Consider the following 24,282-nt stretch of genomic DNA (forward strand, 5'->3'; position numbering starts at 1 on the left):
AATGAAGCTAGTGTTGGTGCCAATAGGGCCTCCAAAGGAAGGGTATTTCACTATTGCGTTGCCAAAACTGAGAAGGCCCCCTCTCTCATCCTCATCCATTGTTGGGCTCACTGGTGGGACACAGAGGATCCTCCAGTGAACCTTTGGAAGGCATATAAAGAGAGAGGAGCTCCCTCTAGTACAGATATTCTAAGATCTTTAGGACTTTAAACTATATCACAAACACCTTGAATTTAGACCAGAAGTGTATTGGCTGATTGTGACACCAGCCTGTGTGCGATGCTTTCTTCTATACACAGAATAACATAAACAGAATCTAAAAAGAGCTAGAGCTTTAGCTTTGGTTTTAAAACTGTTAAGTTTGCAATTCTGTCTCAGAGCACCCCTGCTTAATAAAAGCCAGTGCTACCTGTAGGTGTCTTCTGTATAGGTTTTTTGAACATAATCTTGTAATTCCATTTGAGCTTTCTCCTGGAATTTTTCTATTTGGCTGGAATTTGTTAGACCAGGGTGATCTATAAAAGCAAAAAAAAAGGAAAGAAAAGAAAATTAAGTACATGTATTTGTGTTCCAGAATGTGGAACTTATTTTTTCCTTCCATTCAAAAACATACATGCAACCATTTCCTAAAAATGTCTTTCTGCTTTCTCCACAGAACAAACAATCTCCACGCAAAGTAAAAAAATTAAAATAAAATAAAACCAGTAGACACAAATCTGACACCAGAAACGGCAGCATTCAGAAACCAGGGAGAAGACATTTACTGTATATATTCTAGAAATTTTAGTTAAAACGTTGACTCAAAAAATCTGGGTTGACCTAGCCACAGGTCGATGGAAGTACTGTACTTTAACTCTTAATAAAAAAGGAACCATCCTCTTCTCTAAGTACAGTGGTGAAAGATGAGAATTTAATCTGTCCCAGGAGTACCTTAAAGAAGTAAAAACCTCCTCTACTCTCTCTTTCATGACAACACTTGACCTTTTTGAATGCCTGAGTGGGAAAATGGTGGCTGTGGTGGCACATTGGTGCTTCTGTTTCAAGAGGAATCTAGCTTTGTAGAATTTGAGTAAGACACCAATGTATGTTTGTCAGATCTTTGGGGTTAAAATCAGGCAAAGTTATCATATCGAGCTCCAACTGCCTTCCTCGAAGAGGACCAGCCCTCCTTTCAGCCACCATCTGGGAGAGAGAAGCAGGCGAGCTCCAACTGCCTTCTTCGAAGAGGACCAGCCCTCCCTTCAGCCACCATCTGGGAGAGAGAGGCAGGCGAGCTCCACCAGGCCTGCCTGGAAGAAGCAGAGCCCTCCCTCCGGTCCATCTGCCTTGGTCCAGGCCTCAGAGGGAGAGAAGAATGCTGGACCTGATCCCCTCCCCCCTCACCATTCCCTTCTCCTTTTGTGTCGTGTCTTTTAGATTGTAAGCCTGCGGGCAGGGAACTGTCTGGTTAAAAATAATAATAAATGTAAGCCGCCCTGATAGCCATTAGGGCTGAAGGGCGGGATATAAATACCTAAATAAATAAAAAATAAAATATTAATGTTAAAGGCTGTAATCACTACTGATGTAGTTGCCATTTGCTTTGCTTTGTCTTTTCATCCTCTTTGACACGTGTGTATTTTCTTATCCCTACCAGTGCCTTGCCACTTCTCCCACAGATCATACAGTCACCATTCACCATAGTTCTCTCCTTATCCATCAAGCCTTTAGGTTGAGCACAAACAGTTATGCTTACTGGAATTATGTAAGTTCTTTCACGTTGTCTTCCTTTGCTTCATCCCTTAGATCCTTTGTTACATGTCTCTAAACTTTACCCTCAACTTATCCACGGTTCCTACCAAAATTAATAATTTTGGCCTCAAAACCTGCCTTATACATGAGTTCGACTTATAGTCAAGTATATACAGTAAATAACAATGATCTGATAACTATCTAAAAGCTGTCATTTTTCAAAATCAATGAATTTGAATGGAACACTGCAGTTTGAAATTGTTGAATAACTTACATACACTTTAGTTATCTCATTTATTCACACTTAAATTATTATAAAATTGCAGCAGAAGATGACACTTTAAAGGAAGACAGTATTTTAAAAAAGTAATTCAAAATTTTGCATGGTTTGTTTAGTAGTCTTTGTGATAAACAGTATCCCAAAACACAGTCACTCATTCCAAGATGGTAAACAATAGAACTATTATAAATCAATTCCCATATTAGACCAGTTAATTGCCTGTTAGTGAACATGTAATAATTATGAATTGCCTGTTAACAGGAAACAGAATTCCCCCCCTTAAAAAACAACCAACCAACCAACAGTACTATTGTCCAAATCTAATTTGACTTCCAGTCCAAAGCTTATACTTTTCTATTCAGCTACACAAAAAAGTAGACCAATAGTGGCATATAGTCACCAACAGTCAAGCAGTCTGGTACCTCAATTAGAGACAGTTCTGTAGCAAAAGAATCCATCAAAATTACAGATCGTGCTCATTTAAAAAAGCTGTTTATGATTAATCAATTATTGAGCACTTCAGGAAAACCACATTTCAGTAAACATTTTGGGAACTTTGGCAGTCTCACAGATATGGGTGCCTCCACAAGTGACTTTCCTAAAACCAAAAGGATATACCACATGCCTACCCAGTTCAAGTGCTGATTTTTTTATCTATAAAGCCCTAAATAGTTGAAGGACAGATTATCTGAAAAGGTAGATGACCCATCCCATAATTTGTAATTGTCACTTGGAGCTCTATTACATTACACCTCACAGAGGCTAGGAGGATGGACAATCAAGATGGATTTTTTTTTTCTGTAGCAGCATCTTGATTCTAGAGCTCCCTTCTGTGGAATGTCAGATTAGACTTCCTCTTTGCACAGGAAGCACTCCTTAGAACTTATAGTGGTTTCTAATGTCAATTCTTAGTTTTATTATCACTAATGTTCTATTTTTATTACTTTTTTTATCTGAAGTTGATATATAGCCCCAAATAACCCTGTGGTCAATTGTCCTAGGTCCAAAACACACTGCAGAAATAACCAAATTTGAAACTACTTTAACTGCCTTGCATCAGTGCTAGGTAATCCTGGGAACTGCAGTTTATTGTGGCACCAGAGAGCGCTCTTACAGACAAGGCTAAATGTCTAACAAAACTACAGTTCCCAGAAATCCCTAGCACTGAGCCAGGGCAGTTAAAGCGGTCTCAACCTGAATTACTTCTGCAGTGTGTTTTGAACCTTCGAGAACTTGAATTAAATGACACATGCCTTAATTTCCGCCACCTCTAGGATAGGAGAAAAGCAACAGAGATGAGTCAAGTATACTCAAAACCTTTTTTTGTGTGAAGAGCAGAATAAGGAAAAGGATTCTTATTTCCCTTTTGATAAATACAATGAAAAGAATATTGTCCATCTGATGCCTACCCAGAGTGATGAAACACTTCTGCAGACAACGGACTGCCACTTCCTTGAAAGTTTCATTTTGTCTCCTACTTTCAACTGTGTTCACAAACAGATAACCCAGATCTGATGCTTTAAACTGCAATGAGCAGGGCTGCTTCCAAGCAACTAAACTTTGGTTTGTGGTCCATGATGAAACTAATCTCTAGAAGAAGGGTGCTTCATATGGAGTACAATGGATACTGAAAGCAGCTTCTACACAGCTGTCAAGTGTCTTAGAAATTCTCCTTTTCTCTGCTCCATTATAATTTGGTCTATGTATCTCTCTTTAGGAGAACTTTTGTAGCAGCCATATAGAATACCAAGGATTTCAACTGTCTCACAGATAACAGCCAATGCATGTTTTAAATAATCCACTGTCCTTGCCGATTAGGCATAGGGGCTGGGAAAATCCTGTTTACCTTTGATTTTTCTCATTTTTTTATTGGTAAGCAAATCCACAGAATAGTAGGCTTTCAGTAGCAGATATTTTTGCATTTTCCATCATTTGGTGTTGGCTGTCTTAATAAAAAAAAGTTAGCTGATTCTTTTCAGCCACTTTAATAGCTACCATTTATATTTCCATTTAATTTTAAATTCCAGCACACACAAAAATGGATAATCATGTAAGCAGTCTTCTCTCACAACAGAATTACTGAAAATCAAACTGAAGAGCCAATGGTGATACCTTGTGCTGCAGAGAATTCGTTTTGCACAGAGACAGATAAGAGGCCTCTTGTCTATTAAGAACTTTCACCTTTGAACAAAGCACACTGTGCTCTGCCAGGCTGGAGAGGGAATCTGGTAGGTTGACTACAATCCTCAAGCCTTCTAATAATCTACTTTAAGGCAAACCTCAGGTGTCTATCTTTTTGGATATCATGTTGCTGGAATTATCTTGATGTGTATATGTGAAAAAACAGGACAGGTAAGGGACTGAAACCAGGGTGCTCAAAAAGATGGATATTTAATGTTTTGATCTTAAGTAGCACATGCACATTGTGGGACACGGTGGTTCAAGCGGTTAAGATACTACTCTGTTGATTGGCAGTTCGAGGCCCAGGTGTCGTGTGATGCTGAGCTCCCATTACTAGTCCCAGCTTCTGCCAACCTAGCAATTTGAAAGCATGCAAATGCAAGTAGATAAATAGGTACCATTTCAGTGGGAAGGTAAACAGCATTCTGTGCAGTCATGCTGACTACATGATCATAGAATTGTCTTCAGCTTAGTGAGCACCACCCCCTACATTTGGACACGATTTGATAACGTTGTCAAAGGGAAATACCTTTACCTGCATACATTTATATGACTGTTGTGCAACCCGAGGGAACACTTGCGTAAGAACGTATCAGAGAACTCCTAAATAAAATCTGCTTGTGCACTTACCTAGTTCTGCAAGTTTGAAGCCCCAAAAGGATTCTGGTGAATAAATCGGTTAATTCTTAACTGAAAAATGTCAAAGGGTTCCTTTGTTATGGTTCATTCAGTATGACAGTTTCTTCACCACTGGATTTAGCTGGTGTTGGAATATAAGCTTCTTGTAAATTCAGCATCTAAAGATTATTTCAGACAAGACAAGCCTAGTGAAAAAATTAACAAATACCTTACCAGGACTAAAAAGGACTATAGCTTTAAGGTAAGCATATTCATATCCATCAATATCAAGTTTGGCCATGCTGTTACAAAACTCCTGAAGTTTCCAGATGTGCTCCATCACTTGTTTTATTCGTTCTCCAGAAAGTTTATCTGCAAGTAAACATTACATATTCTTTTAATAAACACAAATTTACTTGAAATTCAACTATACATCTAGCCTTCTTCAGATGGTAATCAACTTTAAATTATTGAGACCCAGAGTCTCTCAGGGAAATAAGGGTCAACTATTGAATTTTATATTATTAGTTATGATAGATTCAGATGTCCAGTTACCTGGGATTTTTTAAATTTAAAATAGAAACTAATAGAAATATTGAGCAACAGAGACTTCAGGATATGACCAAATGTTCACTGGAGACTGAGATCCACACTATCAAGAAAAGTAAACCTCATCAGACACATTACCCTACTGCTTAAAATATAACTGCCTCTTCCAATAATACTGTTATACTTAGAAATATGCACTTTATTAAGAACTACTTTTTTCATGAGCAGAATTTACTCTGATATAGCCTTATCCAAATACAGTATTTTCTCTCTGCAACTTGGTAATAATGCGAGATTTCTCAGATTAGAATCAGTAGCTCATCCTCATCTTTCTGCTGTGCAATTTTGACAGACTGTTCCTATCACTTTCCTCCATTCCACTGAGCATGGCATGTGCTTACCCTGTACCATTTTATTAAACAGCTAGACAAATTGAAAATATGAAAAATAACAGAGCTGTGCAGGAAGCACAATGGCTCAGATTGGAAAACTGGATTTATCATGAAGTGTCTATCCTGGTGCATAGACACTGGACTAAACAAAGGAAAATGGAGGAAGGGAGACCCAACTCAAAAATCCATTTATGAGTTTCCAGTGTTCAAATTTTAGCTGTATAGGTTCAGCAATTATTTTCTGGGTATAACAAAAAACCCTGGAAAAATGCCTGAAGGCACTGGCATCTTCTATTGAGGATACATACTTACTGCTTTTGACAATCACTTTCATTTGGAGGGGGGTTAGATTTAAGAGCTACATGCCCAGTCTGTCTAGGAAAATCTATGTGTCTTTCATGTGCAAAAAATTAAATAACACATCCCACTGTAGTCACACCACCATATTTTAATGACTTATACCAAAGAGAAGACAGCACACCAACTAGGATAGACTGAACTATATCAACATTAAGGCCAATGAGAGCAGTGTAAAGCCACTATCAGCACTTAAGCTTTCAAAACTCTCATTTTAAATTAAACTAAGAGCTTTATCTCTAGAGAGAAGGAGGAGACAGAACTACTGCAACACCACAAGAAGGGCAGCGTGTTGGTGGCTTCTACCTTCGGAATACTGCAACCTAAGATGAACTTCCTGTTGGTGGGATTATCAAAATGGGTGATAGTCAGCCATTTTGTGATTTTTTGCGATTTCCAAAAAGGCTTGAGGATGAAGTGTTGTTTTATGGCCTGATTCAGCCAATCTGCTGGAATGCCAGGTAACATGAGCTACACCACCCCACCAGGAACTGACACTGTCTCACAAATGAAAGACATGCTTTGTGAGCATTCTTTGCTTAATGAAGAAATCACTGGAGCAATGGAGAATGGAATTATGTACATAGGACGGTGATGATTTCTGCAAACAACAGCATGTTTCAGGTGAACTAGAGCTATAAGGAAAAATTTCTACTAAGACACTGTCAATTTACATTTGAGAGAGGAATGGCCTTCTGTCAGTTATATACTCTAATCTCTCTGCAGTGGAAAGTAAAGTCTAGTCTTGCTTCATGATAACACAGTAAGGGGATAATCAGGTCACAAGGGCACAACAATGACCCAATATCTTATCCTTGAACAGGACTCTGATCAGAGTAATCTAAGCCATGATCAACATGCCCTCATGTTCCATGTACAGGACTGACTGTAGCTTAATAAAATAACTGGAGCAAATCAAAGGGCAGGGCCATGTACTGCCATAGGGCATTGAAAAAAAAACTTTTCTGAGGCATGAATTGGGATACGAAAATAAGCCTTGGTCAGATTTATATCCTAGCTCTGTGGCCTCTTAGGTCAACACGAGTGTCTCTTTCTGGAATTCTGATTACCTCAAGAGCCTGTAAACAAATCAAAATTACAGGACTGAACACCAATCTCTATTCTTCTTGGGTGCAGTGAAGAAAGTGGATATAATGCTTGAGAATCTTTCTGTGCAAGGGACAGGCTCTGTGACAATTATGCCTAGCAGATACTGAAAGGCTGAAAGAATCCACAGGTATTTTTTTCTCCTTAAAGATTAGAGTCCATAAAAATTCTGCCACTAAAAATAAGCAGATATTTAGAGTACAATCCAGTGTGACAATCTTGAGTATTCATTTGTCCGTGGAATTCCAGAAAGCCTTATATAATTGCCAATATGGGCAAAAATGCTTTCCTTTCTAATGACCTGATTTGGCTTTTGACCACCATCGCCTCTCTTGATTGCTTCTAATAAAACAGGAGAGTGTCTTCTCTCATGAAAAGTTTGAGAACTGTTCTTCTGGGCCTCAGAGTGATCCTTCTTTGATAGAGAATACAGTGCCTTTTTCTTATATTTTATCTTCACTAGATGAGGGATGAGAGACTCCTGCAACAGCTTACCCCTAAGAAAGTGGATGGTGGAGAGACTGAAGCATTGGGTGAACTTCCCAATGTTTCAACAATGGGTAGTGATGGGCTGTTACAACATAAGTAACGGTCCCAGCTGAATACAGCATACAGTCCATAGAAAGAATTTTCCATTCAAGCCAATATACTGTGTCCATCTCGGAAATCAAGAAATTGGCTGAACCTATCCTAATGGTTGCGGCTAAGGTCTCAGAGGCTTGTTACAGGGGTATGTCATATTTGTGCTCATATAAAGGGATCAGAGACTTACTTTCTTGTTTAATAGCCACAGCCTTCTATTAAGTTTGGCAGTGCAGTAAACTTTAGACATTCCAGGAGCTCTGATGGGAGAGAGTAAGGCCTCCTAACTTGGGAATGAGCAAAAACCTGTCAGTCTGGCAGGTAACCCTGCTCTTCTCTCAGAGGTACAGCCAAGACTGAAGGAAGAGGAGTTCCCTTCTCTCAGAGGTGAACTGAACTTTTTGTGTTGGCCCTGCTTTCTTCAGCAAGATGGAAAAGTATATTCCTGTTAGCACCATTCCTCCACTGTCAAATGTCCATTCTATCAAGTTACCTTCAATTCCTTTTTTAAACCACCAAAGAAATCCAATCTCATAAGTTTTCAGGAATTTAAGAGTATTTGATGAATATTTTAAAGGAAAGATACAATGTCAAGAAGTTTAAACTGTAAAGGCTTATGGAAAAATTTGTGCTCAGTATGAAGGAAAATGTTCGCTTACACTTTGTAAACCCCTTAGGGAGTGCTTAAGTGCACTGATAAGTGGTATAGAAATGTACTTGCTATTGCCGCTTTTTATTCATGTGTTACATTTGCATTTTTGTAATCAGTGCAACATAAAAATAGCAGAGAGGCTATTTACAGAGTCCGAAGGTTTTTATTCAAAAAATTATTTTTCAATTTTTCACTATTAAGAAATGTATACTTTGTAGACTTTATACATTTCAGTATGGGTTAAATATATACTATGATCCATATTGATAATAATTATGTAGAATTTTAAAAATCTAATTAAGCATTCTGTGAATTATCATGCTGCAAGCGTTGTTTTTTAATAGGAACCAGCTGTAACGTCTGACTTACAACTTGTATCCCAGTCTACAAATTTGAGGCAAAAAACAAAGAGGGAATTTGCATGGCATGAGAAAGCAAATCACCCTGCCTTGTTGTGAATGAGCAGCATGCTACTGCCTGTTGTTCCATTATATGTACTTGCACTGGACACAGCTATACAAACCATAAATAATTTCTTCAGTTTTGGCTTATTATTTCATCTGGCAGTGAAAAGCTTCCCACTCAACAGAAAAACAAAACAAAAACAAACCAGTAACCCTGGGTGGTTCTTCCTCTTTATGGAGTGGGAACCAACCAGAGAAGTGAAGAAAGCTGGCTACTGCCAAATAATGCAATGAACAAATCACAGACAGAAAGGTTGATTTGTGTAGTGAGTCCCATTACAGGTGAGCATAATTAAACGATGTCTGCCTTTTTGCATAGTAGAGACCTGCATAATATTTTAAATATTCTACTTTTATCTCTGAAATCCCAGATCTATTTTTTTTTAAAAAAAGAAGCAATGTACACCGCAACTGTGCAGTTATAGTGTCTCTGTCTCTTGTGATTCTTCACTTTCCAAGAGGCCAATAACTCTCCTATGTCTATTGTTTCCACACATCTCTCTTAACCACCCTCCAGCTTGGGATACTGGAAAATCTTATAGCCCTACACTTAATCAAACGTAGGGCACCTACCTCTCCATGGCCTCTGAATATCCTGCCTCTTTCCTTGCTCAGAAGAACTACATCAGTTCTGTTGTTTTTGAGGGCCTGGCTTGGGGGTGGAACCTGCCTATTATAATTAAGTTTGAAAGGATTTAACAAAATAAATCAGTAAATGATGGTAACCACTAACTTAATACCTTTTAACACCCAAAACCAACACAGCAAAATAGCCCAAAGCAACCCCACCATACTGAAAAAATATTTTGTTGAAACTGAAACTTAATAACACAGCATTATTGTTCTGGCATGCAATTTTTGCACTATAATTGACATTTCTATTGCCAAATGATCACAGGTTAATACAAGAGATTGAAACAGAAAACCACCCCAAAGGAAAGTATACTGGACAAACACTTTATCCACATTCATTATCAAACATTGTGCACAGTGCCCAAGCTATAGTGTAGCCCAGAACCTTTGCACTCACTAAATATCAATAGCAAAGGGCTGCATAAGGACTGCCCATGGAATTTATGTACGTATGTATGTATGTTTTATTTATAAGCTACCTTTCTCCCAGGCTGGGACCCTGGTAACATTTACACTGGTAAAATGTACTGGCTAGCTGGTTGCAAAATAGTAAATGTTCAATACAAAGAGCTTATTCATGTGTATTCATAAGGCTGGAACTACAATTCCACACATGCAGTATGATCCAGAGATATAATCAGTAGACCTCTGGCTCAAGAATTTTTTTTCTTGGTTCAGGATATAAGTCATGCCTATTTCAATGTATATGTTTGATCTGTTTAAAAGTTGTGCCTAGAATTCTGATAATAAACAAAAGCCAAATGAGTCCTGTTTTTACTGAAGAATCATTTAATTTGTTTTGCTAATTTAATTTTACAAAGATGACAGCAAAGGAAGTAAATGTGTCCTGGAAAACAAATACTGCAGTATTTCATTTCTCTCCTCTCTGAACAGGCAAGGTTTCTACACCACTCACAAGGTAAATGGTAAATATACAGTTTTACATGTATGGAGACCTTGAATGTTCACAGTTTAAACCCTGGATACTACCCTGCATCTACAAAGTCCATCAGAAGGACAAGAGCAGGAAGACTGCATCTTAAGCATCTATCAGTCTGTGCCAAACACACAGACACTTTTCAAACCAAAGAAACTGTGCCACATTTCAAACCAAGAAATTGTGCCACAATGAAGGGAAAGGGCCATCAACTTCTAATATAATGGGTTAAATAGAAATAAAATATTTCTTTCATGCCTTGCTGCTGGTGAAACAACAGTCTTATACAAACACTATTTGCATGTAGAGCATTTCTGTGTTGAAGCAGTTGCAGGGCTGTACCTTTAGCCTGCCCCATTACCCCGTTTCCCTTAACTTTGCCATTTACACATTTGGTGCAGCTGTCTGAAGTGGAATCCCAGTGTACCAAGCAGCAGCTTCTATGGAAGAACTCTTGTGATTGGGACATTTCTAGTTATATGGAACCCCAACACACAACAGCTACTTGTGCACTGGAATTACACTGCTGACGTGTACACTAAAAATGCAGATGATGGATAAAGGAAACATAATGTTAGGTGAATGGGTTAAACTGTGACCCTGCTTTCAGCACAAGTATGAACTATTAGTGAGTAATGCATGAACAAGACTACTTTTTCTGGAAAATACATTGTAAAAATTGTAGTCTACCATCTTTTGATAGATATCCTAAGCATCTAGTAAGTATGCTTAGCATCACAAAATTAAAAAAACAAAACCACACATACCTTCTTGTATACTATTTTGCAGATGGTTGACAATAGCGGCCAGGATAGTGGACAAGCTCATCACCTGTGCACATTGTGCAAGGCCTAAAGTGAACAGTTCATTCCAGCAGGCACGCACAAGACTTGTATTACAGTCCTGCCTAAAGGTTATAAAAATAAGTATAATATGACTTTACTTCATTTTTTGTGTGCAGATATACTATAATTCAAGTGTCTGTTTGACTGTCATGCTATACCAATCCACATGCCTGATAAATGAAATCACTGAACTTACTGTGTTTCCAATCAGATCACAAGAAATAATAAGTGTCTTGACCTTACCCATCAACTATTTTGCTGGATAAATTTCCAAATAAATTAACATTTATTTTCTGAACTGAACAACTGATCAGTGATAGGATTGCATTCAGATTTTACTGATGGTATGATTATTTCTGAGTAAGAGTGTGGCATAGTGATTTGAGTGTTGGATTATGACTTTGGAGACCAGGGTTTGATTCCCAGCATGGCTATGAAACCCACTGGGTAGCCATGGACAAGTCATACTCTCTCAGCCTCAGGAGAAGGCAATGGCAAAATCTTCTCTGAACAAATCTTCCCAAGAAAAACCCATATTAATTTTATTGAAATTTTAAAATGCCTTGGGTCCCTCCTGGAAGAAAGGCAGCAAAATAAATAAATAAATAAATAAATAAATAAATAAATAAATAAATAAATGGTTCATCTGCGGGTCCCCATAAGTCAGAAATGACTTGAAGGCACACAGCAACAAACAACTATGGTTAATTCTTTCTGGTATTTCATGCAATAATTATCTGGCTTTTGTTGTCTATACTAAAAGTAACTGGAGAATTAGTGCTGGTTTGGTAAAGACTGGTTTCCTACTTCTAAAAACATCTACAGATGGAAATCCTGAAAACTAGACAATGTGGCACCTACTTATTAGCTCCCGGCTTGTTCAGCATCAAGATGAAATGGTACTCATATTCACAGCCTTGGCCGTGGGCAACCAATCTGAGGTGCTGTTTTAAGTTTTGGGTTAACATTCCCTCCCCCCTTTGTCATTTCTTCAATGGCAAGGATAGAAACAATATTTCCCCCCCTGGAATGTCTATCCACTATTTACTTTTCCTGTACTGAAGGCATTTCTTGGGAAAACTCTAAAGGCAAAGATAGATTCTCGTTAAAAAACAGGAAGAATTATAGCCTGATTGATGTGAAACAGACAACCTTTGGCAAAAAGGTAATATCAAGATTCAGAACAAATTTGTGTTTATGGACACACAGAAAAGGTTCATTGCAGCAAAAATGCTGACAATTCACATCACTGCAGAAGTGATGGCAACAAGGAACACAATTTTAAATGTTAGTAGGTGTTTGTCACTGATGCCAAAAGTTCAGATGGTTTCAACATTGTCTGGAAAAATTCCAGAGAAACTAATCAAGGTATAATTGCAGGTGAAACCGGAAGGTACAGGTGAACAATTCCTTTAAGAAATATCTTCACTGTAAGGTTAGTAAATAGCTTAGATGAGGTTGAAGAAGATGACTGATTCAGAATTACTGATTCACAACTGACAGACAGACCTCCAACTGAGAGACATCGCTAGCGGAAATATAAAGTGGACATAAAGTAGAATACCATGAAGATCTCAACAGGACCCACACATGCAGAACTTGTTTTTACAAATGTGCAAAATCTTTTCTGTTTATACTCATACTCTTTCCTCATGGAAAGTTTATGAGAGGATTGTAAAATAAATATCTTAGTGACCCAATGGGTTGATCTTCCAGGCTGTTCAGCAGAGTGATGTTTTCTCCAGATGATACACCTTCCCTCAAGAATGTCATAGCAGATCTCAGGACAATGAATATGAGCACTGCAGGGCATCTCCAGTGTTACCAACACTGGAGCATCCAGTAAGGTGACACTAGGATAGCAATGACAATGATCATGACAAACATTTGGTGATGACTGGGAACCAGAGTCAGAAGAGTGGAAAGAGGTGAAATATACCATATAAATAAATGTAGGTGTATAGATCAACCTTGTGTATAAGTTGAGGGTAAATTTTGGAGCTAAAATTCTGGATTTATATATGACCAGAGGATAAGTCAAGAGAAAACTTAAGAGCATGTAACCATGGATGTAAAGGAGGTCCTGATCCCTCCTCCTGCATCTTCCCAGTCCAGCTGCCCCCACCAGGGGCAACCGAGCTGGGAAGAGGCTTGGGGAGGGAGCATTCACTCCTCCTGTATCTTCCCAGCACAGCTGCCCCTTCTGGAGTGTTTTGGGGAGTGAACAATTACTGAATTGACTTGTGTATAAGTTGATCCAGGTTTTTGGGGTCAATTTTGTAGTAATAATAAAATAAATAAATAAATTAAAATCTTTTTATCCCGTTTTTTGCCAAGCAATCGAAGCTGCATACAACAGACTAAAATACATCCATATATACACAGTACCCCCCTTAAAACAAGATTAAACAGTATAAAACTAAAACTAACATTTTAAAATCCAGACAACAACCATGGGCAGAGTTCGATAAATGGGAAGTCTTATTCATGGCTGAGTATTTTATTCTGGGAAGGCCTGCCAGAAGAGATCTGTTTTAATGGCTTTTTAAAAGCTCTCTACATTGGTCATTTGATGGATTTTGTCTGGCAGGCCATTCCATAAGTTGGGAGCGGCTGCAGAAAATGTCCTCTGGGAGGTCGACGTCAATTTGGTCTTTAAGGGCCGTAGTAAATTCCTCCCAGAGGACCTGAATGTACGGGGCAGATTATATGGAAGAGGCGACCCCTTAGATAGGTTGGGCCTAAGCCATATAGGGCTTTAAAGGTGATAACCAACACCTTGTACTGTGCCTGGAAACTGATAGGCAGCCAGTGGAGTGACTTCAATATTTGTGTTATATGGTCACTCCTTGCTGTTCCTGTGACCAACCTGGCTGCCATATTCTGTACCAACTGGAGTTTCCAGACTAGGCACAAAGGTAGCCCCATGTAAAGTGTGTTGCACAAATCAAGTCTTGAGGTTACCGGCGCTTTTACTACAGTTTCAAGGTCACCCTGTCCCAGGAAACGGCGCAGCTGGCGTATCAGCCGAAGCTGATGACAGGTGCTCTTGACCATCGCATTCACCCAATTCCTCATCTGAAGCGATGGGTCAAGAAGCACACCCAGACTGCGAACGCAGTCCTTCGAGGAGAGCGTGAGCCCCTCTAGCACTGGAGGTTGCAGCCCAATACCTGGTTTAGGGGGCCCTGCCATAAGTACCTCCGTTTTGTCTGGATTCAACTTGAGCTTGTTTTTCCTCATCCAATCCATTACTGCCTGAAGACAGTGGTTGAGGGAAGAGATGCCATCTGCCGTTGTCGCTGATGACCGGGACATAGAGAAATATATTTGGGTGTCATCAGCATACTGATAACACCCGGTATAATTTTTTCCACTTATACACTAGTATATGTGGTATATTCTGCCCCACCACGCAGACCATGTACACATAAGGAAAATGTGTCTATAGACACAATGTTAGAGACAGTGGAGGGTCAAAATGTTGAGGAAGCCTGAATCAACTCTGGCAGCACCACTGATGCAGAGAATGGTGGGTGTAGCAGCTTTTGCTAATGATACCTGTCTCTATAAGGATGCAGAATAGGGGAGGTAAGGCCACAGAGTCTTGTGACAATAGGGTTTGTGTCTGTGACAAACAGAAGAGATTGAAGTATGAGGTGAATCCTCTTGGTACCAATAGTTATCGGTAAGAGAAGTGTGAATTAGAGCAAGATCATTCTCGCAGGTATGGGAACCTATTCCTTGAAGCAGACTGTTGTTGTTATCAACATCTAGGAAATCAGGACTGATGAAAGGCCTGTGAGCAGGAAAGTAAGCTGAGATTCTGGATAATGGATGTCATTTGGACTATGCTTAGGCTTTGGTTGAGACTGCCTAGTACAACCAGATTGTCAGTGCTGCATGTCAACATAATCAATGCAGATGAAGTGGCTAGACTAAATGTCACTAGTGAGAAAGTGGATGAAGCTAGAGCAAATGTCAGTACCAAAAGGGTGAATGAAGCTGGAGCAAACATTGATACTAAGGGAACAGATTAAGGAAGCTCACTCCAACAGAAGTCCCCCAGTCTCTTCGACTTGGTCTTTAGTTTACTCTTGTTCTTCATATCTTTCTTCTTTTGGTTCTTCACCTGTGACGTCTCAAGAGGAGGAGCTAGCCTCTTATGCTCAGGCTGAACATGGCTGGATCAAGCCACTTTCCTGCTAGGAGTTATTGGTGATAGGGGCAGAGGTTCCTTTGCTACATGAATGGAGATAGCCAATGAGACTTATAACCAATGCATGATTGTTGCCAAATCAGTACCAAACTCCTGACATGTCATGGCCAATTCAGGCTCGCAGAGCAGCATGCTCCATGTTTTGGACTTTGAAGAGGAGTAAGATTTAACAACAAAGGCCAATGCTGAATAGAGGGACCTATTCATGGCTATTTGAGAAAGTCTTACCAACAATGGAGTTTGAGATAAGGCACTGATTTTAAGGGTCCAAAAGAAGAAGCCATGGCATGGCAAACAGAATACTGCTGGACAATGTGGCCCTTACCTAGACACCCAAGGCATTTTTCAGCCATAAGAAGAACAGAGTTTAAAAAGGGCTTAGAGTCCATAAAAGGATTGGCAGGGAAGAGAGCTGAAGCCCTAAAAAGAAATGAAGAAGGGCACGGTAAAAACATAGGAGAAATAAAACAGAAGGATGCAGGTGTAATAATGGAAAAGAAGACTTAAAGGGAAAGCTAGTCAAACATGAAGAGAGGATAACACTCTGAAGGATATTGTTGTATTGGTGGATGAAGAAAAAATATAGGGAAAGTTGTTATTATTAAAATATTATTTCATATTTATAAAGGCATAAATAAATGTATTTATATATTTATAAAGGCACAATATAAATACCTAAATAAATAAATAAATAAATATTATTTCTGTATTTATTTATTTATAGTATTTATACCCTGCTCTTCAGCCAAAAGGCTATCAGAGTGGCTTACATTTTTTAAAAATTAGACATTTAAATGGGAGACAATAAATGGGATGAAAAGGAAAGGTTCATGTGACCTATGTCAAGTGAGTGAGGAAGAGTTGTATGGTTTTTTATAGGTCTATAGTTTGTCTAGGAACCCAAATGTGATTACCCTAGAGCACCAAGAACCTAGGTGCATCACCTGCAGACAAATAGTTTGTCTGCGGCACCCACCAAATAACAGAATGCTAATATCCAGCACTTATACAGAGAGTATCCCAAAGCTGATAACAGTAAATTAACACAGCTCCAACATTCAGTACCATAACAAAAATACATAGCATAAATGGTGCCATACAACCATGAGAACCACTGCATCAGAGAATGTAGAATAAAAAAAAATGAAAATAAATAAATAAATAAAAAACGGGTAAAATGTCCAACATGCATGCACAGGCACACACACACACACACACACACACACACACACACACCACCAGTCAAGAAAAAGAATAAACCTAAAATTAACTTGCGGGGGGGGGGGGGGAGATATAAAGTAGTGTACATGGAACTATTGCCTTGCAATTGTGAAGGAAGACTTGGTCCTTCAAGGTTTGAATGAATTCCAGATGCTCCAACTTACTTAGTACATTGTCAAATCCCTTAACAATTAATCAATGGGCTTGCCTAATATGCAACAGCCAAAGGGGAAAACCAAAGACTGAAAATGAAGACAAGAAATGATGCCTAAACAATCCTTCCATCATAGAAACACCTTGTTGTGTCTATTCATGATACTACATTTGAGAATGTGACTGGGTTGTGTAAATGTTTTGTAACCCACTTTGAGAGACTCCCATGATTACAATGTAGAATGTAAGCAGTCTAAATAAATACAGTGGACACTCTTCTTATGCAGGGGGATCCATTCTGGATCCCCCCGCGTAAGGGAAAATCTGCCTATGCTCGAGCCCCATAGGAAATAATGGGGCGCGTGCAAGTGGTGGGGTGGCGCACATGCCATTGTTGTACTCCCCTGCATGGCTTCTGCGTAAGCTGGAAGCCACGTAAAATGCTTCCGCATGTGGCGTGGGTGCACTGTACATGTAATTTGCCCCAATCCAATTCTCAGTCCCAACTAAAGGAACTGTTACTGTTTTTGTGTATCTTAAAGTAATTTCTGACTTATGACAAACCTATTCTGCAGTTTTATTGGCAAGATTTGTTCAGATGCAGTCTGTCATTGCCTTCTCTGAGGATTAGAGTGTGTGACATGTCTAATGTGATCAAGTGGTTTTCCATTACTGAGTTGGGATTTGAATTCTGGGTCTCCTGGAGTCCTAGTCTAACAACCAAACAGCTACATTACACTGGCTCAGAGTAGACTATGAGCTGAGATCCTATATGGCACAGTTTAATTGTTCTGCATGAGGAACTGTGTTACAGCTTCTTATTCAACATCCCTAGATATTATTGTCGATTTGCTGCAGCCTCCCAAAGCCATTCCATGGCTGGTGGAAAATGGTTTGGAGAAGTGTCTAGCTATGGCCCGTTCCGCATGGGCGTAAAGTACGTCCCCAGGACGTACTAGGGTTAGGAAAGGGTGTGCTTTACGCATGCCCCTAACCCTAGTACATCCTGGGGACATACAAAATGGCGGCGCCCATTCTACACAGGCGCCGCCATCTTGACGTCGCGGACACATAGCATCCGCACGTCCTGCAACAGAAGTGACATTGTGAGTGCGCCACTGGCCACTTGCGGCACCACTTCCAGGGCCCAAAAAGAAGCCGCTTTTTGCGGCTTCTTTGTGGTGCGTCTGGGAACCGCACAGTTTGACCGCTGCGGTTCCCGGATGCAGAAACCGGCAGCGCCGGCAGAGCGCCCATTTCGGGCACTCTGTAACGCGCCTATGTCTCTATAGCCTGATACAGAATTACATCACCTACTAAGATCTGCTGGGGCCCTTCAAAAGTCTCAGCCGAAGATAGAATAATTCTATGTCTGGCTAGGAGGATGTTGCCAGACACTTCTCCCAATTGCCCCCTGCTCTCCACCAGCCATGCCATGGCTGAGGCGAGAGCCGCAACAGGACTGTAGTCATTACAGAGGGCATGAGGGAATACTAATCTCTACAATGATGGAAAAAAACCATACACAGTCATAAGATGGACTTACACTCCAGTCTACTCCAGTTTAGAGTTATAACGCAATTTAGGCAATCTTGTTTTTCAAATTTATAGCAATTTGAAAATGTGGACTTTGTCATGAATTCAGCTCAGCAAATGAAATAATTACACTTTAGTACAAACTGAGGAAATTTGAACAATTCCTTACGAAAAGGAAATCATCTTCTTACCCTAGTGCTTGAAAGGCTGGAATAGATCTTGCCCAATGCATAGAAAGAAAAAGCAACCGGGATGCTGACTCACAAATGTAATGAACATTCAGATACTCTGGCATCGGGCTAGGCATGGTTAACTGTAACAAAATAGGAAAGACAAGTTCGCGTGTATTAAATTCTTTCAAAACCATTAATATATTACTTTTGGAAACAATAACATGTTAGGGAAGGCAAGGAGCAGGGATCTGATGAAGTGAACCGAAGTCCATGAAAGCTTATGCTGAAGTATATTAATTAAAGTCCAAGGTATGGCTTGCTCAAACTTCTTCCCCTTTTCCTTCTTATACTGAAACAGACTAACACACCTCTTTAAAACCACAACATATTAGGCTGTTCTACTGCAAATATCATGTGGTTGACATAGTTAATTATTTAAACATTCAAATAATTAAGTTTTCTTATGAATTATTATGAAAGACATCAACCCAGACTTGAATGAGAGATTAAATTAAACAGTACACTATGTACCAGTAAAATAATAGTTTGGTGTAAAGTAAAATTTGTAGTGCTTCTTTATGGCTATAGATTTTCAAAAGGTAACACAATACATAAAACTCTTAGAATGTAAAAAAGTTTGAAAATTAGGAATGCATTGTGAAGTTATCATTTTTACAGTTTACAGATGAATAAAATCAGGCAGATAACTAATAAAGCCTTAATTTTATAAACAGGCAATGTGTCCAGCTGTCAAATTTTGTGAAACTCATAGGCCTTTCCAATAAAAATGTCTCAGTAGGTGTCAGAAAGCATACAAGATAACTTATATTAAATTTGGTATTATGGCCTGAAAAACAGTCACTTCTGCTTTTAAAAATTATACCCTGGATATCAAATGAAATTATTCTAATAAAGTAATTAGTTCTAAAAAACCCCCCCAAAAATAAAAGTACTGTTTACTAACTTATTTTTACTTAAGTTTTTTTATAAAAAATAAAAGACTTGGGCCTGTTACAGACTGCCAAAATAAAGCTGCTTCAGGTCTCTTTGGAGGTATGCTATTTAAATGATGCATGGGTCCTAAGAGTCCGGAGGTCGCACCAAAGCCACACTCCATTCCTAAGCACCGGAGTGCAGCTTCCAGATTCCTAGGATGCATGCATCATTTAAATAGCATACCTCCAAAGAGACCCAAAGCAGCTTTATTTTGGCAGTCTGTAACAGGCCTTAATGATAGACTTGCTAAAACGTATTAAGGAAATACTCACCTTAAATGTCACATGAGTGTCTGTAAGGAGGGGCCCTTCAACTTCAATTATTGGTGTAGACTGATCCCTACTGATTACATGAATATTCCCGCCACCTGTAGGATCCATCCCATCTGCTGCATTCTGAGCTGCTGCACCATCAGTGTTAAGCGCTTTAGCCAAGGTATCAAATGCCCTGCAGGTAAGATTAAGACTGTCAGGTAAGTTTATTCCAATTCCTATTAATATATTTATATATTATGAATGAGATAAAGCCACTGATATTTCTATCACAGAGAAACCAGGCCACTATATATACTAACAGAACTTACTATCTGAATGCCTACTCTCATGAAACCAAAACAGAGACAGGAAAAAACAAGAAGGAGAAACTGAAAATACAAAAACACTTTTATCATAGCTATATTTAGTGCCAATTTCATTTTGGCCATTCTGTAGAATTTTGTAGAATCCTATCAACTGAAGTGACAAACAATTTCAGAAAATGCAAAAATGTAATGCAGGTCAGTGATAGAAGGCAAACCTAGACAAAAATACACTAGACTGTAGTATTAACAAAGAGGACAATGCTTATTATCAATAGCCTATTATTAATACATCTTACTATAGTTCATTAAATAACTTTATAATGGACCATGGACCACTTAAGGTAAGCTACTAAAGCAAAGTGCATACCGAGTGATCTCACTTGCAGATTGGTCTTCTTGCTGGATTTCTGAAGTGTCTCCATTATTAAGTGACTCACTGATGCTGGCAAGTGAAGTTACAACATTTGCTAGTGTCCCCAAGGCACCTTGGCTTGTCTCAGCCTGGAAAAGGAAAAAAATATACATATTAGTGAAAAAATTATATGAATATTTGTTCATTTAAAAACATTTATGCCTCTTTCACAGCATGCTATAGCTGCTTATAAAAATGGGAGGGAGGAACCCAAAAATTAGTGAAAACATAAATAAAACAAGCAAATTAACATAAATGTTGCCAACTGATTAAGCCAAGCCTATTCTTCAACAATAGAATATACTCTACTCCATATGAGCATTATAAGATGTTGCATTAAGTCTTGTGGTGGAAGTAATTAAACAATTTGTATGTTGCCATATAATATGGAATCAACATGATGAAACTACAAAATGAGAATGTACAATAAAATCTAAGGAATGCTACCTTAGAATCTGTAGCCAGCAGTACTGTACCGTCCTCCCGTATTAGTGGCTGCTGAATATTGACAAGCATCCCTGAATCAAGAAGCCCTGTTGATCTGTCCAAGAGTGGGGAAAGAAGTATGAATAGTATTATGTTATTCATCAGACACAACATTTTCTTACATATAATAAGCAGTACTATTGTGCTTTTCAATTCTGAAAGATTTTTCTATTCTGATTTTCTATTCTATTATCTTCACTGAAACTGTATTTACAATATGAATACAGGTTGCTCTCCTACCGATGTATACACAACAGGCTTTGATCCAGGGATCCTGTACATGGAATTCTATTCACCAAATATATCAATTCCAGGGAAGAGGAAAAGGCATTATCAATTACCCTTCCACCTCCAGCCTCTCCCCCACCTCTCACAATCTGCTCTATTAGACTGAGGAATCCTCAGGAAGAGTATGACAAGCTGCAAAATGAATTGGGATAAACAACCTTTTCACCAGCAGGAGCTGCTGATCTATTATTGACATTTTTGCAAACAGAAACAGCCTTTCTGTTTATGAAATAAAGTTTGGGTCCAATTGTTTTACTTTTATTTTGCTCTCATCATGAAATGTTTTCCTAATACAAAAGGATTTTGTAGCACCTTTGAGATTAGCTGAAAGAAAGAAGCTGGTAGAGCTTTCATAGACTAGAGCCTATTTTCTCAGATGCATTGGGTGGAGTGGAGAGTCCAGAGACAAACTTAATATAAGTCAATTGTGCGTGAAAATATCAACTGAAATTCAAAACTTGTAGGTGGCAAGTTCAGTTTTAAGTTGGAGGACGAAGGCAGGGGGAAGGAGGTTACCTAAAGCCAAGGAGAGTAGATAACGATATGAATGAGATTGGAACATAGTGTTGGAAACAGAGAGGAGATGCAATCAACTGGTCAAGGGCGACCTCATAAGGATGGATATTAGATAGTGTTGAAATGTGTGTAGTGTGCCAGGAAGCCATTATCTCTGTTCAACCCAATGATGATGGACTGTTGTTTGTGTATACATTCCAACTCTGTTATCTCTTTTTCAAATCTTTCTTTATAATTTTTTGTTCAAGGACCGCTGATGTAAGATGGAATGCCCAGGAAGACTGAAATGTTCTGCAACCTGCATTTATGTAATCCCATTTCTATTGTCTTTCGCCCATTTATCCTCTAGAGCAGGGACCAGCCTGTTTGCCAAATGTAGAGTGCTGAAGGGCATTGATGACACATAGTAGGGCATAAATTGCATTGGAGGATGAGGTGACCAGGTGTGGCTGGGATTAAGAAAAGGCACACATAGCTTGTCTCTTGGCACTCTTCTGAAGTGAAACACCAAAGAGCCAAAGCCATTTTCCTGCCCAGTGCATTGGTGAAGAGAGTAGAGCGGGTCAGTACTTCTTTTAGGTTTTTTTGAAATGGACTAAGCTCTTGCCTTTTGCCACTCTGGTCAGAGAAGGGGAAGGTTCCTCTTTACATATAAGAGTTGAAGTACTTTCACTGACCCATGGATAAGTCAACACATGTTTTATGGGTCAAGATTTTGACTAAAATTTCTAAATATATGCCAAGACTTGTGGTTTTGTGTATATATGTACAGTATGTTCCTCAGGTTTTAAATATCTAGAAATTTTCCTGGCAAAGGATTTGAAGCAAATTGCCTTGAATAACTATAAGCCACTAATAAAATAGTTGAGACAAAAAATTACAATGGTCTTCTGTAAAATTCTCTATTTGAACAAATTGCCATAGTCAAAATACAAGTATCTAAGATATAACTTCGATTTCAGACTATTCTTCTACTAGACAAACAAAAGCACTCGTCTTGGCAAAAGCTACACGAGAACTTTATACAGAAAGGTCAGATCTACAAAAGCAGCAATGGTATTGCAGTTCTAAATTTCACATTAACAGTCATGCTTTTCAGTTGAGACAGAAAATAAAACTAAAAGGAAAACAGAGGATTTCCCTTAGGTGAATAATAAACCACATTTTAACTGTTTTTCCTATGCATTGATCTTTTCTAAACAAAAGTACCTACTTCCAACCACTTCATGGATTTTCTGTTTTGTAAATAATCCCAGATTGTATAAGTAAAGGTTGTTGTTGTTGTTTTTGTTGTTAACTGCCTTCGAGTCAAATCAATTTGACAACTGTTATATTATAGAACCTTTTTATTAATGATGTCCTAATCATGATGGGAAAAAATGAGAGAAAAATTCCAGAAACCAAGGTGCCTTGACTTTAAAATATTATAAAGTTTGCCAGGCAAATACAAAAATGGCGAGTACAAGAATGCTGACCTATTTTGAAGATGTTTGCACATCTATTAGAAGTCACCTTAAAGGTCCAGCATCCAATAATTTATAGAAATATCTTGAAAATTGAGATCAGTCTTGGAAGTCAGATCTTGGAATTACTTAGGAGTAGAGAAAATTAGAAAACAGGCCTGGTCCCGATCTGGGCCACCGCCACGGGCTCCAACCCGTCTGCCAGTAGGAGCAGCTTTTTGCTGCTCCTTTTTGTGCCAGCTCTTCCACGTTTGAGTGCTCTAGGTGCGCTCCCTGCATGGCTTCCAGCCGCTTTCAGGGCATGCGTCATGTGCAGCTCAGCCCCCAAACGGGCCAGAAGTTGCTTTTTCTGCCTGTCTGTTTCAGGCCAAAGACAGAGTAAATAGGGCTTAGGATATTGCTTTTCTAGAAAAGCTGACATACAAATTACATGCCTCAACCAACAATGACCACATGTGCATGTCATAAGTCATCCCCCTTTGATGCACCTGGAGTCTGGTCAAGTCATTTTTAATCAGTTCCTTATTTGAAGCTTGACAGTATAGTAATGATCTTTTTTTTTTTACCTACTGCAAAAACTTATTTTTGTTACTGTACTAGCATATATCAACCTAGTGTTTTTATTTTAAATTGGCTTCACATTTTTGAGCTTCCAGTGTAACAAAACTGCTTTGTTTCTATGGCCTTTGGTCCCAAAACCATAGTTCGTGTCTGAGATTATTTTAGTTGTGTTTTTTAAAACTCTTTTAAAAGTCTTTCAATATGTATTTTTAATTGTTTATCTGCTTTTATTTGTTGTGCTTGCCTTGGGTTGGGTGGCAATGGAGAAATGTTTAAGGAGAGAATAATAACTAAACTGTCATATCGCCAAAACTGCACTCATCTAAATAGGCATGCCAATCTTCCCAGCC

At 38.8% G+C, this 24,282-nt stretch overlaps 1 protein-coding gene across 5 annotated transcripts in view; it reads right to left on the reverse strand.

Moving 5' to 3' along the window:
* Positions 1–24,282, reverse strand: part of NR2C2 (nuclear receptor subfamily 2 group C member 2) — a 72,522-nt gene that overhangs the window by 11,272 nt on the left and 36,968 nt on the right. For 3 of the 5 annotated variants that reach the window (XM_089520847.1, XM_089520810.1, XM_089520820.1), the window contains 7 exons: positions 21,066–21,159; positions 20,574–20,707; positions 19,899–20,073; positions 18,649–18,770; positions 11,251–11,390; positions 5,045–5,182; positions 410–515 (listed from right to left, as the gene is read on the reverse strand). In XM_089520847.1, coding sequence (XP_089376973.1) covers positions 410–515; positions 5,045–5,182; positions 11,251–11,390; positions 18,649–18,770; positions 19,899–20,073; positions 20,574–20,707; positions 21,066–21,159 — 909 coding nt within the window. Of the gene's footprint in view, positions 1–409; positions 516–1,638; positions 1,835–5,044; positions 5,183–9,486; positions 9,584–11,250; positions 11,391–18,648; positions 18,771–19,898; positions 20,074–20,573; positions 20,708–21,065; positions 21,160–24,282 lie in introns of those variants that run through there. The other 2 variants (XM_089520829.1, XM_089520838.1) reach the window with 2 other exon arrangements.

The sequence above is a fragment of the Sceloporus occidentalis genome, unplaced genomic scaffold (assembly GCF_023333645.1).
Source record: "Sceloporus occidentalis isolate IW3139 unplaced genomic scaffold, rSceOcc1.0.p SCAF_1, whole genome shotgun sequence".
In the NCBI taxonomy this organism is placed as follows: Eukaryota; Metazoa; Chordata; class Lepidosauria; order Squamata; family Phrynosomatidae; genus Sceloporus; species Sceloporus occidentalis.